Consider the following 15,490-nt stretch of genomic DNA (forward strand, 5'->3'; position numbering starts at 1 on the left):
GTCAGATTAAGCTGTAATTTCAGGCCAAAATCAGCCTTACCGGACCAACTCCTTTACAGATATAGCTAATGTATATTTTAACGACTTACTGTATGATGAAGATATAAATTAAGAGGTATAAGAAATACAAAATTTGAATTGAGTCGATAAGAAAATTGCCGACTGGTGACAAATATCGTAGTTTTGGTTCAGGCTATGGTAATGAATATGGGTAAGGTCAGATGAGTAGAGATTTTGATAGAGAAATAAAATCAACAGTAGAAATATACCTCTGTTCAATACGTGTTTGTAGAGGCGGTCTTGATAGCGGAAAATGTGGTCGTGTTGGGAGAGGTCGTGGTAGCGGAAAAGGTGCTGGCCATGGTAGAAGAGGTCGTGGTATACTTGCTGATGACACTAGTCATAGCCTTAAGTATACATGACGGAATTGAGTAATAAAATGTTTTCGGTTTGAATCATGTTTAGGGAAAATCTGACAGAATAGAAATGATCAGAATGTTGATCTCTATTTATGGTCTTTAACACAAAAACTGTCAGACGACCTCTTACAGGTGATTTTGCTCTGAAATGACAATGTTTTGCATTTTTGTCTAATATATTTTAACTTTAATTTAAAAAAAAAGAAACATTAAATAGCAAAAAAAATCAGCATAAGACGATCACAAATAAATCAAACTGCTGTAATTGTTAGACGACTTCTCATTTGAGTGTTTACCTTTTAATCCTTATAGTTTTTATACTTTATCTTAAAAAAAATATAGAAAAGATGAAAATAGAATAAAACAAAAAGATTGCTCTTTAAAGATGAGTGTTCCCCACTAAAAGTTTGTTGGTCTATTATCTTATAGATAGATAGTAACTTTAACTGTATTTGTATTAGCAAGACAAGATCTTCAAATAAGTCAACAAGGACAAAATAGTCAATCGACTCCTTTTGAAGTGTTCGCTCTTTTATAGGGATAATCAATCTACTCCTTTTGAAGTGTTCGCTCTTTTATAGGGATAACCAATCTACTCCTTTTTTGGAATGCCCGCTCTTTTATGGGAATATTTATCATTCTTTTAGTTTTTTGGTTTTAATTTCATCTTGAATACTAAGAGAGATAAGTCGACACTTTAAATAGCAAAGATGATCAGCAAGACACTATCTGCATGGAACTAAAATTTTGTCGAAATCATTAGAAGACACTTTATTAGACTGGTTGTCCTTAAATGATGATTAACCCCCTCTTGTGTGTTTGGACAAAATTCAATGAGTTTTCATTCGCTTTTCGTTACCTTTTATTTCTTTGACGGTTAAGTTCATCTTTCGCATTCTTTTGGTGTGTTACTCGTACCTCGTTCGCTATTCGACTGTTTTTGGGTTATATTTATTTATTCATTTCAATGTACGCAATCCATTTTTCTGGAAAAAAAACCCTTAATTTATCGTTCATAGATGCAAAATGAGTGTTGGTCGTGATGATAACAGCATATCAGATTTTAATTTTCATGTTCAAATTATTTGTAAAACTTGTACATTAGCGTTACGCTCCTTGAAAATGATTGCCCTTTGAATAAATTCATTCATGAAGGTTGAAAGATCTTTATCGATGCTGTAATTGACATTGTTTTCAATTTGATACATAACAACTATAAATGGTTATACATAACATGTCCTGCACCAATTTATGGCAGTTATTATCAAATAAAATAGTTATCAACGGTACCAGGATTACAATTTAGTACGCCAGACGCGCGTTTCGTCTACATAAGACTCATCAGTGACGCTCATATCAAAATATTTATTAAGCCAAATAAGTAAAAAGTTGAAGAGCATTAAGGATCCAAAATTCCAAAAAGTGGTGCCAAATACGGCTAAGGTAATTTATGCCTGGGATAAGAAAGTCCTTAGTTTTTCGAAAAATTCATAGTTTTCTAAACAGGAAATTTGTAAAAATGACCACATTATTGATATTCATGGGCTGGTGATTATCTCGGGGACGAAACGTCAAAGGTACAAGGATTACAATTTAGAACGCAAGACGCGCGTTTCGTCTACATAAGACTCATCAGTAACGCTCATATCAATAGTTCGTTTATGTGTATGTTTGCGGTTGGGTTTTTTTGGTGGTTTTTTTTTTGCACTTAAGTATTTCTGTTGTTCCTTTGTTTTCTTCTTATTGTTAATATCTTTCTCTCTGTTTTAGTTTTTAACCAATATTTGTTTTCTCTCTATTGATTTGTGACTTCTGAACAGCGGTATACTATTGGTGCTTTTTAAAGGTTATTAAATTTCATGTCTGCCTTTTTGTTTTTCTTTTTAACATTACTTTGATTTTATGGAGATTAAGATGATTACACAACTTTTCAATGTATGTTGGATATAAAAAAAAGAAGATGTGGTATGATTGCCACAAGAGACCAAAATGACACAAAACTTAGCAACTATAGATCACCGTATGGCCTTCAACAATGAGCAAAGCCCACACCGCATAGCTAGCAAAAAAAAAGTCCCCGAAATGACAATGTAAAACAATTCAAACGAGAAAACGAACGGCCTAATTTATGTATAAAAACTGAACGAAAAACAAATGTGTAATACATAAACACACGACAACCACTGAATTACAGGTTCCTGACTTTGGACAGGCACACACATACAGAATGTGGCGGGGTTAAACATGTTAGCGGGATCCCAACCCTCCCCCTAACTTGGGACAGTGGTATAACAGAACAACATAAGAACGAACTATAAAGATCAGTTGAAAAAGGCTCATCAGATGAAAAAATACAAGTGGACGTGGACGGGTACTAGTACATCCCAACTACAAAAAGACACTTGATACAGATATGAGAGTACTCGCAGTTAACTGACGTTCAAAGCCTCTAACAACTTATAAAAAAATCATGCATCTAAGACTAAATTATCAATCCGTACACATCCAACATCCAATGGATGTCGTGTAAAGACGTCATAAACAGTCAGGGAAAAACATGACCTTGTACAATGCCAAGATACATGTATCGACAGATTGTAGATCCATGAATGTGTATATGTATGTAACATACAAGTAATATTTAATTTACTGATAACAAAATCAATATTTATACGAAAAAAAACAATATTCAATGATCTTATTACTGTGTTGAATTGGTACTCTTTTAGTATAAGTTTATTTAAAGGATCGACAAGTATACCAGGATCGTTTCTAAATTTTCGGGCAAGGTTAACAACATTTCCGGGAAAATGAGGATGTGCTATCCCGTTAGAAATAAGTTTTCTACAGTTACAATTAAACTTCAAACCCAAATCTTTAGATCTATTGAAAAAATAAGTAAAGGTTTTAAGTAATGTATGCTAACGAAATCTCTGGTTTACCAGTGATACATAGATTACGTTCGTTAAAATCAAAAACGTCACAACAAAAACCGGCATAGCGAACGAACTGGGAAATAGAAACACCGTAAGATGGTGCCAAAGGAACATCACCATCTAAAAATGGAAAATTATTAACAATAGGAACGAAAATCGTCCCTTTTGTCGTAAATTTTAGTGTGGAGTTTCCCGTTTAAGACCGAAATATCTAAATCTAGGAAAGGACAGTTCTTACCGTTTAAATTTGATTAATTTAAAGTAAGTTCCTTTGGGTAAATTCCAGTAGTATAACGAAAAAATATCATCAAGATAACGGTAAGTTTTTTTGTTTGTTTTTTTTTGTTTTTTATTGCGCTTCAGTGTTTCTGTTTTTCCGTTGTTTTCCTATAAATAATGTGTTTTTCTCGGTTATAGCTGTATTTTGCAAAAATTTAGGAATTTTGGTCCTCAATGCTCTTCAACTTCGTACTTTATTTGGCCTTTTTAACTATTTGGGATTCGAGCGTATACACTAAATTTAGTCCTGGTATCTATGGTGAGTTTATTTAGTTTGTAACCCTGATTTGTTTTTTATTCTATTGATTTATTAATTTTGAAGAGCAGTACACTAGTGTATGCATGGATACAAACATTAGATTTAGGTTCGCATTGCGAACGGGTTATCAGATCTAAATTTCAAGAAATTTAGAAAAACTCGTCAATTATCATAATGCCCTATGAAAATGGTTGCTCCTTTGAATATACTTACTCATGGAGGTTAAAAGATCTAAATAGGATCGGGCCTCGATGGCCAGGTGTCTAAGTAGTTCTACTACTGTAATAACAAGCCAGAAAACACTGTTGTTATGAGTTCGAACCCCGCACGTGCGAATGCACTACACTCCAAATTAAATTGACTAGGATTGTCAGTTTTCCTATCGAAAGGTCGATTGTTTTCTCTAAATACTCCGGCTGCCTCCACCCATAAAAGATTACCACCACGAAATGTGCCGCTTAAAAGTAGCGTTAAATCACCAACAATCAATCAATCAATCTAAATAGGATCTGTGAAAACTGTCTTTATCGATACTGATGACGTTGTTTTCAATTTGAAACATACAAAAATGGCAATACAGCTATTAAATTGAGTCAGACCTTAAGGTCAAAACATTATAATCGTTATTCAAACTATTTGGTGTTTCGAGCACGATTATTGTTTATAACTTAAAGGCACTTTACTCTTCTTAATTAAATTGGGTTTTTTTCATTTGTCATGTCGGAGTTTTTATTGCATGCAATGCTATATAAGCAGTGCTCTATAGATTCCAACTGCTATGTCATTTGTTGAAAAGTTGTCGCATTGACAATTATACCACATCTTTTTATTTTTATAATGCTCCTGAACCTCATACCGCACTATATAGTCTTCAATTTATTCATTTAAAGTTGATTCGATATTGAAAATGTTTCCTGGTGTTTTTCTTTTTTACTTTATAGCAGGAATGAAATTAGGATATCTATGTAATAGTCCGATTTGGTAAATAAAAATTCTTATGTTCAAACATTACATCTTTTATGATACATATTTCATAATTCGTAATATGATTATGAAAAAAGAGCACTTAGTCGGCAAACTTTTTAATGACAATACATGGACAAATCAGAGGATTCCGAATACCTGACAGCTTAACTGTACTTTCTGTCTATCCCGATTTCTACATAGATTACCATTTTCATAGGATTATTTTTATAGGATTTCATTCGGTTGATACTTTGGTTGTTGTTTTACATGCGGCATAGGATACTGATTTAGGATAATTGTTATCCAAAATATTTATTGACCATTGTAATACCTTTTCCTTGTCCAGTTTTCATCACTTTCGGGTCCATGTGTGTTTGTGTTATTGATCTCAAAGGTATTTTTACAAGATGATTCCGTGCGCACATAACGTGTTAAATAAGTAATGTGTATCTGCTACGTTTATAACCATATGTTTAGAAGAAGAGAAATATAACAACAAGACAAAACTCCCAGGTTTATTCTAAAAGTTAGATATCCATGAAACCTGAAAACACTAAATGTACATGTACGACTACTTATCCAACAAAACAAATGGAAAACATCTGACATGCTCATTAAATAGTACAGCATTTCCCAATTAAGGAGAATGGGGGGTTAAACATGGTTTTACAGCTAGCCAAATCTTACACTGGAATGGCAGTTGTGTATTATTCTGTTATATTGACAAAATTAGTTAAACAACCGAAAGGGATATAATTGGTAAATTGGATAATAATAGACGTATTTACACTTGTATGCAAATTTGTCCGCCATTGCATAAAATCTCACAGGTTCCCGTAAGCTTTGACATCATAATTTAAAACATTTGACGTCACCTAAGAAGTGATTGTTGCTTGACGTCAAAAGGTTATTCGGAGGTGATATAAGGTCATTCGGAGGCAAAATACAGCTAAAGACCAAAATTGTAAATACGTTTATTGCGGCCAAGCAGCCAAAATGGTGTATACATAAATTGTCCCATTAAAAAACATCGATATGAACTATGTATATTATTAATGGTATCATTAATTTTACTGCACCAGATGTACATTTCGATAATAAATGTCTGTTCAGTGATGATCGAGGCTAACATATTTGTAAAACCAAAACTTATACAAGCGTTTATGAGATGGTAAAATATAATAAAGACCTAAAGTAATGCCATCTCGAATAAAAAATCAAAACTAATCATAAGGGAGATACATTTCTTGATTTGAAATCATATCTAAAATTTTATAATAGCATATTTCGTTTTAACGATTTCCGCCAAAAAACGATGCATTTATACTGTACTCGTAATACCTCGTGGACAAACAATTCATTAGCAGAAATATAGACTTTTTAAGAAATATTTAAAATTTAAATTACATCATAAGATAAGCTTTACAACATATTGTATTGGAAATCCAAACTGCAACATCAACCAAATCAAAGAGCAGAAAATAGGCAACCAATGGGTTTTCAACATAGCGAGAAATTCCAATACTCATTTTCATTAATTAAAGTGAATATCATTCCCCAAAAAAACTAAAAATTAATAAAATCTCACATACGAAGTAGACATAATGATTTTTATTTTAAGATGAAAGCTGTCATTTTTACAATCATATTCTTCGTATCATCATCGATGTTGTCTTCATTGACAGAGATTTCTGCCATTGCATCCAACGCATGCCTTTGTTATCCTGTTTATTTCCCACATACAGCCCATTAAGATTACTGTGATGACATGAACTATACCACCAAGCTCCTTTCCAAATTTCTGCACAATTCCCGCTATCATAGCTGTCATTATCTTTATCTTTCGTCGAGAAAGCCTGTTTGTCATGGAACTTGAGAGCATCACCTGATGTTGATAAAATTCATAACTTTAAAATCAACATTGATACGAATTAAAACAGACCGCATTGCTATTCAGTTTATTTTAAGATGTGCATCCATTGTTGATGGTTCGACGCATTGATACCAAATCATTTTTTTTTAAATATTATTCATACACACAAAATGGTAAATAAATGTGCGTTAAATGTAAGCATTTGTTATTATTATAATAATTTCATGACCGAGCATCTTATTGCTCGGTGCCTAAAGAGCCCGTCATTATGTCATTCTGAAATCAAACAGTTGTCATTACTTTGTTTATTATTCCTTATATTGACCAGGGCTCGAACATTTGTGTATGCATTTATAATGTAGACTTACAGATCGAGTTTGTGTTTTGTTTCTGGTGATCTAGTTTGTCAGTATAACGGTCCGTAGACTTTTTTCATGAACGTTGTATTTGTCCAGACTTTTTCGTAACGCTGTAGATCTGCAGATAATTTTTCGTACCTCCATGTATATTGAAAACAAACAGACCGAGTTAGACTAAGTGTGATAATGCGGAAGACGGTACCACAAGTGTTGTACCGGCTAACTTTGTTTATATCGTAAACACAACTTACAATGTTCTTTTTGTTGAAAAATAACGTAACAAAATTTAAACGTAATTTTTCAACAGATTTTCTACTATAATGTGAAAAAAAGAAACCTAAGTATAGTCTTGTTATATCAGATTTTTTAAACATAAAATACGAGTAAAATTGCGAAAATGTATCATCTAACGTTTTCTGTCTATTGATGCAATATGTGTATTAAAGTGTCCTACACTGATTTAGTTATTGCTAAAAGAAGATCCCACTTTGAAATAACACTTAGAAATCATTCAAGTTCCTTGTCCCATAATCATTGAAAAAAAATGTCAATATTACCTGCGGTTCCGCTGTAGCCATTGACGGTCAGTATGTAGTTAGTAGACTGGTCGCCAATGTTGAAGGTAGAATATTTGGCATAAGCCTTATCACCATTAAAATCCTCCAGATCTACCCTGAGTTCATAACTTCCTTGAGATGTTAAGTCATGAAGGTTATCATTACCTTTAAACGAAAAATCAAACCACAAAAAAACAAAAAACAAATATATTTATAAAGATAAACATTTTAATCATTGTTCTCCCCTAAATGCAAATATAGAATTGTTTTCTTATTTGCCTTCGTTGGTGATCAAAACAAGACATACATAGTAAAAACACATATAAGACATTAAGTCGAACATGATTGAAATGACCTTGGGTTTTTTCATTCGTTTTTTCTAAAACCGTACATTAGCAGTTTGTACCCATTTAGCTATTTTAGGTATAAACAATTCTTCTTACTAAATGTTGTGTTTTAAAGTTCATTATTTGGCGGAATCTAGGTTAGTACTCTCTAAATACTCGCCAAATATGTTTTGTCTTTTTTCAGCTTAAACTATTTCTTGTTTAAAACTAAGCAAGGAATCCTCTCGTAATCAACATAAAAAACCGTTCACATTCAATAAAAAGTTATCTACCTGTGTTACAGAATCATTATTTGATATTAAAGTTAATTTTAGTGTCTTGAGCCGACTACGTGATCTTCTTTTGGGCAGTTTATTTGTAAAACAGCACGTTAAAATATTGATTTGCGTGTCGACAAAGTAGAACTCATACTTATATCCCATTGACTTGTTCTCGTCCTTAGAAGCTTGTAATACTTGCCACTGGTATTTACAAATTCAATCTCTTATTTCATATTTTCGTCGATTTTTAACTTACAAGTTACCTGTTCTGTTAAAAAGTTAGAAATAAGAAGGCCTTTTTCGATTCACTCTAGTAAGCCGTAAAAAGTTGTTCATATAATTTTGCCTTTACATAAATTATTCAAACTACATATACTGACCTAACCAAAATTCTGTGTTGACATCACCAAATCCTTTTACATACTCTGACCAACCGCGATAGAAATCTACTTTACCATCTTGTCTGCGCTGAAAACCCTAAGATATAAAATGTTTAAACTTATTATATGAACCAAAAATGTATTTGTATGAAACATAAAATGTTTTCCCAGGTAGTATGACAATTGCTATATGGTTATAATTGGAGATACCTATAAGTATAACATGCCACATATGCACTTATGTATTAATAGAAATTACAGTAAGTCACTCATCTCGGCGATTATCGGATAATGAAAAATGTCCATTGAAAAACTCGAAACAATTTGATCAATGGCTAGTAGTTGATTAACAAAATATTCAGTATATTGTGCTTCTAGCAGGGTTAGAAAAATACTTTCAACGCCTCAATTCGCCCCATAATTTGACAAATCTATAATACTATCAACCCCAAAGACGTCACGTAAAAACTAAAAAACGAATGACATATTCATTTTCAATATTCGACTTGTAACATGTGTAAACAAGCAAAATTCACATATCAATTATAAGTGTTCAAAGCAGTAAGATAACTTATTTGCTTCTACGCTTAAGCTTGTAGTTTTTTCAATATTGTGTCATGCAACACTGCTTAACATTCTATAGCATCTCAGATCACCCCCAGTTTTTGGTGAGGTTCGTGTTGCTCAGTATTTACGTCTATTTTGTGTTTTTATACGGTTGTTTGTCTGTTTTCTTTTTTTAGCCATGGCAACGTATAAATTTAAATGTCACTTTAGTATCTGTAGCCTACCTTTCATGATATGTTTAAGAAATTTGTTTGAGCAATGTTAAATTCGTTCTAGCAAGAAGGTGGATTTTCCCCAAATATAAATAATAGTAGATGAAATAAAGGACATTTGGAAAACATTTTTAAAAATTGTAAGAAAGTATGGGTAACTGGGTTTTTTCAAGCAACAGATTGTACAAAACTGTCATCACGCATGGAAAACCCAATTGTGTGTGATAAGAAGAAAACTACGCTATAGAACTTTAAGATAAGAAAAAAATGGCTCTGATAATATGCTTTCAGATAAGAGACATAAAAAATTGGGTCACCGGACTAGTTTTCTTGCTTAATGATAAAATAGGTAAATTCACAAATAATTTTGCTATAAAAGTTACTCTATCTTAGTTATCACCTACTGAACATGAGTACAAATATGATCAAACATAAATATTCTGATTCTAATACATTCGTAAATATGATAAAACACACAATTAACATTTATAAACAAGAAAAGTCCTACACATAAATTATAAACTACTCTCCAAATTTGCACATTTCATAAAATATCGATTCTTATAGTCGGCTTTTTTCAAATTCCAAGACGCGACTTATATAATCAAACTGATTGTTAAAGAATCGACGCATACAACCCGGATCTCCTACATATACGTTGATATTACATATGATAGAAGCGCAAATTTGGAAGTTTGATAAATAAAACATATAGGCGCACTAAACCAAAAATCGATCTAAGCAGATACGATACGCAACCCTTCACATAAGTATTAAAGAAATTAAGGATGGTCAAGACAGTATGAAAAAGATGTTTGAATCGAAAATTTACAGGCTAAAAATTATATTATATCTACAATTGACGAAAAAATTCGAATATTAAAAGATGATATTGATTTAAACATAGCTAAAGAATCGTCACGTTTAGATGATTTGGTGAACTCAGTTCAAACACTTTCAGTACGTGTTGGTCAGTTGAAAACTTTATTACTAATCCAACTGACCAAGGCTTTAACAATCAATATAATGATCAAGGTGTTAAAGGTAATACAAAACCAGTAGACCCGTTAAACGATAATGACGTAACGGTAATAGTAAAATATTTACCATTCACTAAAGGCGAGAATCTCCCAGACAATGTTCAACAGATAATAGACAGCTTAGACGAAGTTTCTTCTCAAATATCAGTGCTTTCAACAAAACGCTTGACAACAAGATTTCATAACAAACCAGGTCTCGTTAAAATCAGTTTTCAAAGTCAGGATCAGAAAATACTTATACTCAGACAGAAACATAAGCTGAAAGATATTCATTATTACAAACATGTTTACATCCAGTCCTCTAAATCCCTTATTGAACGATTAATCGAAACAAATACAGGCACGATTTTACGGGAATTACCACAAGGTAAGTCGTACAGAGTTACCGCAAACGGGAAAATTCTTTAAAAAATCGAATGAATCGGTTTCTTGTACTGACAATACTGACATGGAAACAAAGAACGATTATGACAACACCCGGAACAATGGTATTATTAGATTGGGACACTTAAATATTTACGGATGGACTCAAAATAATGAAGCATTACGTACAGCAATTTTAAAGGAAGTGAATGCAGACATTTTTAGTATCTGTGAAACGCATTTGAAAGAAATCGAGGAAACTGAAGTTGATGGTTATACTTGGAAAGGAAATAATAGACAATATATACATAGAAATGCCCCAAAGGCATCAGGTGGTGAAGGACTCTTGATTAAAAACTTGATTTTTGAAGAATATAAATATGAAACGATTGACATAATACGAGATGGCGTTATGTGTGGTAAACTCAGTCAAAACGCACAGATTTTAAAACTCAGTTTGGGGAAAAGACTCTCAAGGATATTTTTCACACATCTTATCTGATATATACGAACAATGCGATACGGACGTAATTTTTCTCTGTGGCGATTTTAACTCAAGAATAGGATCACTGTAGGATTTTTCGGATTTTGATGAATTACCGCCGAGATTATCGCTTGATAAAACCGTTAACCAACATGGAAACACCTTCTTGGAATTTTTGAACAAATCAAAAATGTGCGTCTTGAATGGAAGATTCGATCAAGATAAAGATAACTTCACATTTAGTTCAGGTAGAGGGAAATCCGTGGTAGATTACATTTACTACACAAGATTATCTAGACCAGTGTATTTCGTTTGAAACAATCACAGAAAGGGCAAATCTTTACAACTTCCTTGGCGAACATAGAAAACATCCGGATCATTCAGTCTTAGTAACAGAATTTAGATCTTTAAAATCCACATTTACCGACAGCATTCCAGACAGCCCTACTCAATCAACGAAGCGATTTAAGTTGAAATTAATACCAAATGATATGTTTTCTTCTGATATGTATAAATTTGCATTGAACAAACTAGAGAAACTCAAGAAAATAAAGATAATATATACATAGAACTTTGTGATATAATAATACAGGAGATGAACGATAAAATTCAAGTTTTAAACACAAGTGGATCCTCGAAAAACGGCTTAAGGTGAAAAGGCAATTTTTGAACAACGACCTACAAACATTATGGAATTATATGCATTTAAAAGAAAAACAGTACTTGAAGTTCAAAGGACGTACCAATGTGAAAAATGAACTAAGAACAAAGTTTCAGTTAGCGCAAAAAAACTTTGACCGCAAGCTACGCCAGTATGAAAGGCAATAGAAACAAAGTATATGCACTGACATGGAAACTATGACGACGAATAATCCTACGTATTTTTGGAATAAAATCAATCAGCTAGGGCCTCGTAGACATTCCTCTATCCCAATGGAAATATATGACAAAGACGGTGAGATTGTTAGTGATGAAAAGGTTGTTTTAGAAAAATGGAAAACAGATTTTCAAAATATCTATAATATGGATAATTCAGCGGACGATTTCGATGGTAATTTTCAAAAATATGCCTCAAGTCATAAATACGTATTAGAAGAAAGAATGCTCGATCCTTTGTATATTGAAAATGAAGAGTTGAATTCAGCTATAACTATAGATGAAATTAGGCGACTTGTCTAAAGAACAACAAACGGTAAATCGTGTGGAATTGATAATATCCCTTATGAAGTATTGAAAACAGAAAACGTTATCGCCGTCCTATATTCCATGTTTCAACTAGTTTTCGACACGAGCATTGTACCATCATTATGGCACCAGGCCATTATCTGTCCAATACTTAAAGACAAATTATCAGATAAACGCATTTGACTACACTATCGAGGAATCAGTTTGTTGTCGTGTGTTTCGAAACTGTACAGTGGATTTATAAACAATAGAGTGTCTTCATATCTGGAGGATAATGATTTATTTTCTCTGGAACAAAACGGCTTTCGTAAAAATAGTTCGTGTGAGGATCATATATTCACCCTTAACAGCATAATAAAAACAATCCTAATGTTATTGCCACATTTATTGATCTAAAAAAGGCTTTTGATTTCGTAGATCGTTATATGCTGCTGTACAAACTGTTGCTTAATGATATTGATAGGAAAATATATATTCGATTAAACAATAAAATGTCCGATTGGTTATTATGTAACTCTGGTGTAAAACAAGGTGATAATTTATCTCCGACATTATTTTTTGTTTTTATTGATGATCATGAGATGAAATCAACCAACTTGGACTTGGTATTAATATTGAAGAATCGAAACTGTCTTTACTTCTATATGCGGACGATATTGTTTTGATGCCCGATAATGAATATGATATGCAAAAGATGCTAGATAAATTACATGATTGGTGTAAAAAATTGAGAGTCTTAACTAATACAGACAAGTCAAAAATTGTACACTTCAAAGCATCTCGCAAAAAACGGAGTGAATTTCAGTTCAGAATCGGAGGGAACATCTTGCAAATTACAGACAAATATAAATACCTTGGAGTTATTTTCAACGAGTAAAAATATTATACATCGAATGCTGAAAATCTTTCTGCAGCTGGTGGACGAGCACTCGGTGCTATTATATCGAAAATACACAGTTTAAAAGAATTTGGTATAAAGACTTATGAAAAGCTGAATGTCTTTTGTATTGTACCTATACTCGACTACTGTTCCTCAGTATGGGGTTTTAAAGACTTAAATTGTGTCGACACTGTTCAAAACAAGGCCATAACATACTTTTTGGGACTTCACAAGTTTGCTCCAAAGCTGGCTATCAAAGGAGATGTTGGATGGGTACCTTCAAAAGAACGTCGCTGGTGTAATATGGTTAGATACTGGAACCGATTGATGGATATGGACAATAGTAGACTTTGTAAAAGGATGTTCCTATGGGACTACGAACTATCTACGAACAATTGGTCATCTAGTGTAAGAACAATAATGTCTTTAGTTGGTATGGATGATAACTTTAAACAAATGCTAAAATGTGATGTTAATAACGTCATAAACAATCTTATGGATATATGTGCAACAAAATGGCATACAAACTTATCTAACTTTCCGAAACTACTTTCATATAGAACTTTTAAATCTACATATTCAACAGAAACATATGTTAAACAAAATTTAAAAACGTAGGGAAAGATCAGTACTGGCCAAATTTAGATATAGCATTCTTCCGCTAAGAATAAAAACAGGACGTTTTGTTGGTGAGCCAAAATATCAACGGATATGTAGAATGTGCGACTCCGGACTTGTTGAAAATGAACTATACTTTCTGACTGAATGCCAATTTTACAATGGACTACGTAATCAATTATTCTCTGGACTTAGTGAAACCGTATTAAATTTAAATAACAGTGAAAAGTTTAATTTTTTATTGTCAGAATATCCTCAAAAAGCAGCTCGATACTTAGAACATTTATTAACAAAACGCAGACAACGATTATATTTAAATAATTAACATGTATATAAAATTCCTGATGATAATCTGAATTAATACTATAGTATCTATTTGAAGTGACTTATAGGTCCATTGGGCCGGGTGTAATTTAATTGAAATATTTCAATATTGTACATAACTTGTTATACACAATGTCACTATAATAAACATATTTGTATTGTATTTTATTGTATTGTATAATATTAACATGAGTGCAAGGTGTAACGTAGTATAGAACGGAACAGGAATGATTGTTAAAATACAAATAACTAGAATAATCTGCATTTAAGGGAGCTCGCTGGCATTAATTCTGTTTGATAAAAAGAAAACTACACTATAGAATTTAAAGATAAAATGTAAGAAGATAGCTTTTAGAATTCTACATGTCGACTTCTACATGCTTTCAGATTATAAAAAGAAACAATGGAGTCACCCAATTTGTTTTCTCGCTACATATCAAAAGAGGTATATTCACAACACTTTGTACTATAAAATTACTTTACATAAGTAAACTCTCCTACTATATATATCTAACTTATTTCTCCTTATTTGGCACAAATGAAAAAAATGTATTGAACGAAAATATTGTGTTTTGTAAAAAATAAATCAGAAAATACGATTAAACGCATATTTTTTGGTAATAGAATTATACGTTTTAAAAATGAAATACACATTACACATTGCGCTTAAAAATAACAGCCAATTAAAGAAATTCTTAAAAGTCTTACCGTCCATCCTCCCCCATCCGTCGTCATATCACAGTACACGTTAAATCCAGCTGTACCTTCCAGGAATATTTTGTACACTCCACTTCTGATCTTTTTTCTATCTAAGTAATTTTTAAACACTATAAAATCTATGGTTTACACTTATCGATAACAAGTGAAATAATGAAATTGGAACTATATAGATCTTTTTAATGATCAATTTTGCAGAAGCCATTTAAGAACAACAAAATAAAAAAATGGTCGAAAAATATTTCATCAAAATGTGTATAAAATGCTTATTTTTTCCGATGATGCTAAAAGGTAAAACAAAAATATATCTCGGAAGTATCTTTAAACTAGAGGCTCTAAAGAGCCTGTGTCACTCACCTTGGTCTATGTGAATATTAAACAAAGGACGCAGATGGATTCATGACAAAATTGTGTTTTGGTGATGGTGATGTGTTTGTACTGAACATTCTTGCTGCTTACAATTAT

At 32.3% G+C, this 15,490-nt stretch overlaps 1 protein-coding gene across 1 annotated transcript; it reads right to left on the reverse strand.

The window, feature by feature from the left end:
* Nucleotides 1-5,821: 5,821 nt before the first annotated feature.
* LOC139516303 (ryncolin-1-like) lies at nucleotides 5,822-15,117 on the reverse strand. The gene is made up of 4 exons (XM_071306339.1): nucleotides 15,017-15,117; nucleotides 8,636-8,732; nucleotides 7,649-7,813; nucleotides 5,822-6,744 (listed from the first exon to the last, which is right to left on the reverse strand). Exons 1-4 carry the CDS (start codon nucleotides 15,041-15,043, stop codon nucleotides 6,503-6,505), a joined length of 531 nt encoding a protein of 176 aa, XP_071162440.1. The 5' UTR covers nucleotides 15,044-15,117; the 3' UTR covers nucleotides 5,822-6,502.
* Between the last annotated feature and the right edge of the window lie 373 nt (nucleotides 15,118-15,490).

This window comes from Mytilus edulis, chromosome 3 (assembly GCF_963676685.1).
Source record: "Mytilus edulis chromosome 3, xbMytEdul2.2, whole genome shotgun sequence".
Classification (NCBI taxonomy): Eukaryota; Metazoa; Mollusca; class Bivalvia; order Mytilida; family Mytilidae; genus Mytilus; species Mytilus edulis.

Excerpts from the sequence above, each read along its gene's own strand:
- LOC139516303 (XM_071306339.1), bottom strand. The coding sequence starts at position 15,043 with ATGACGACGGATGGGGGAGGATGGACG. Across the intron at positions 7,814-8,635 it reads CAACACAGAATTTTGGTTAG|GTAATGATAACCTTCATGAC; the intron begins GTCAGTATATGT and ends TTTCGTTTAAAG. Across the intron at positions 6,745-7,648 it reads TGGCTACAGCGGAACCGCAG|GTGATGCTCTCAAGTTCCAT; the intron begins GTAATATTGACA and ends TATCAACATCAG.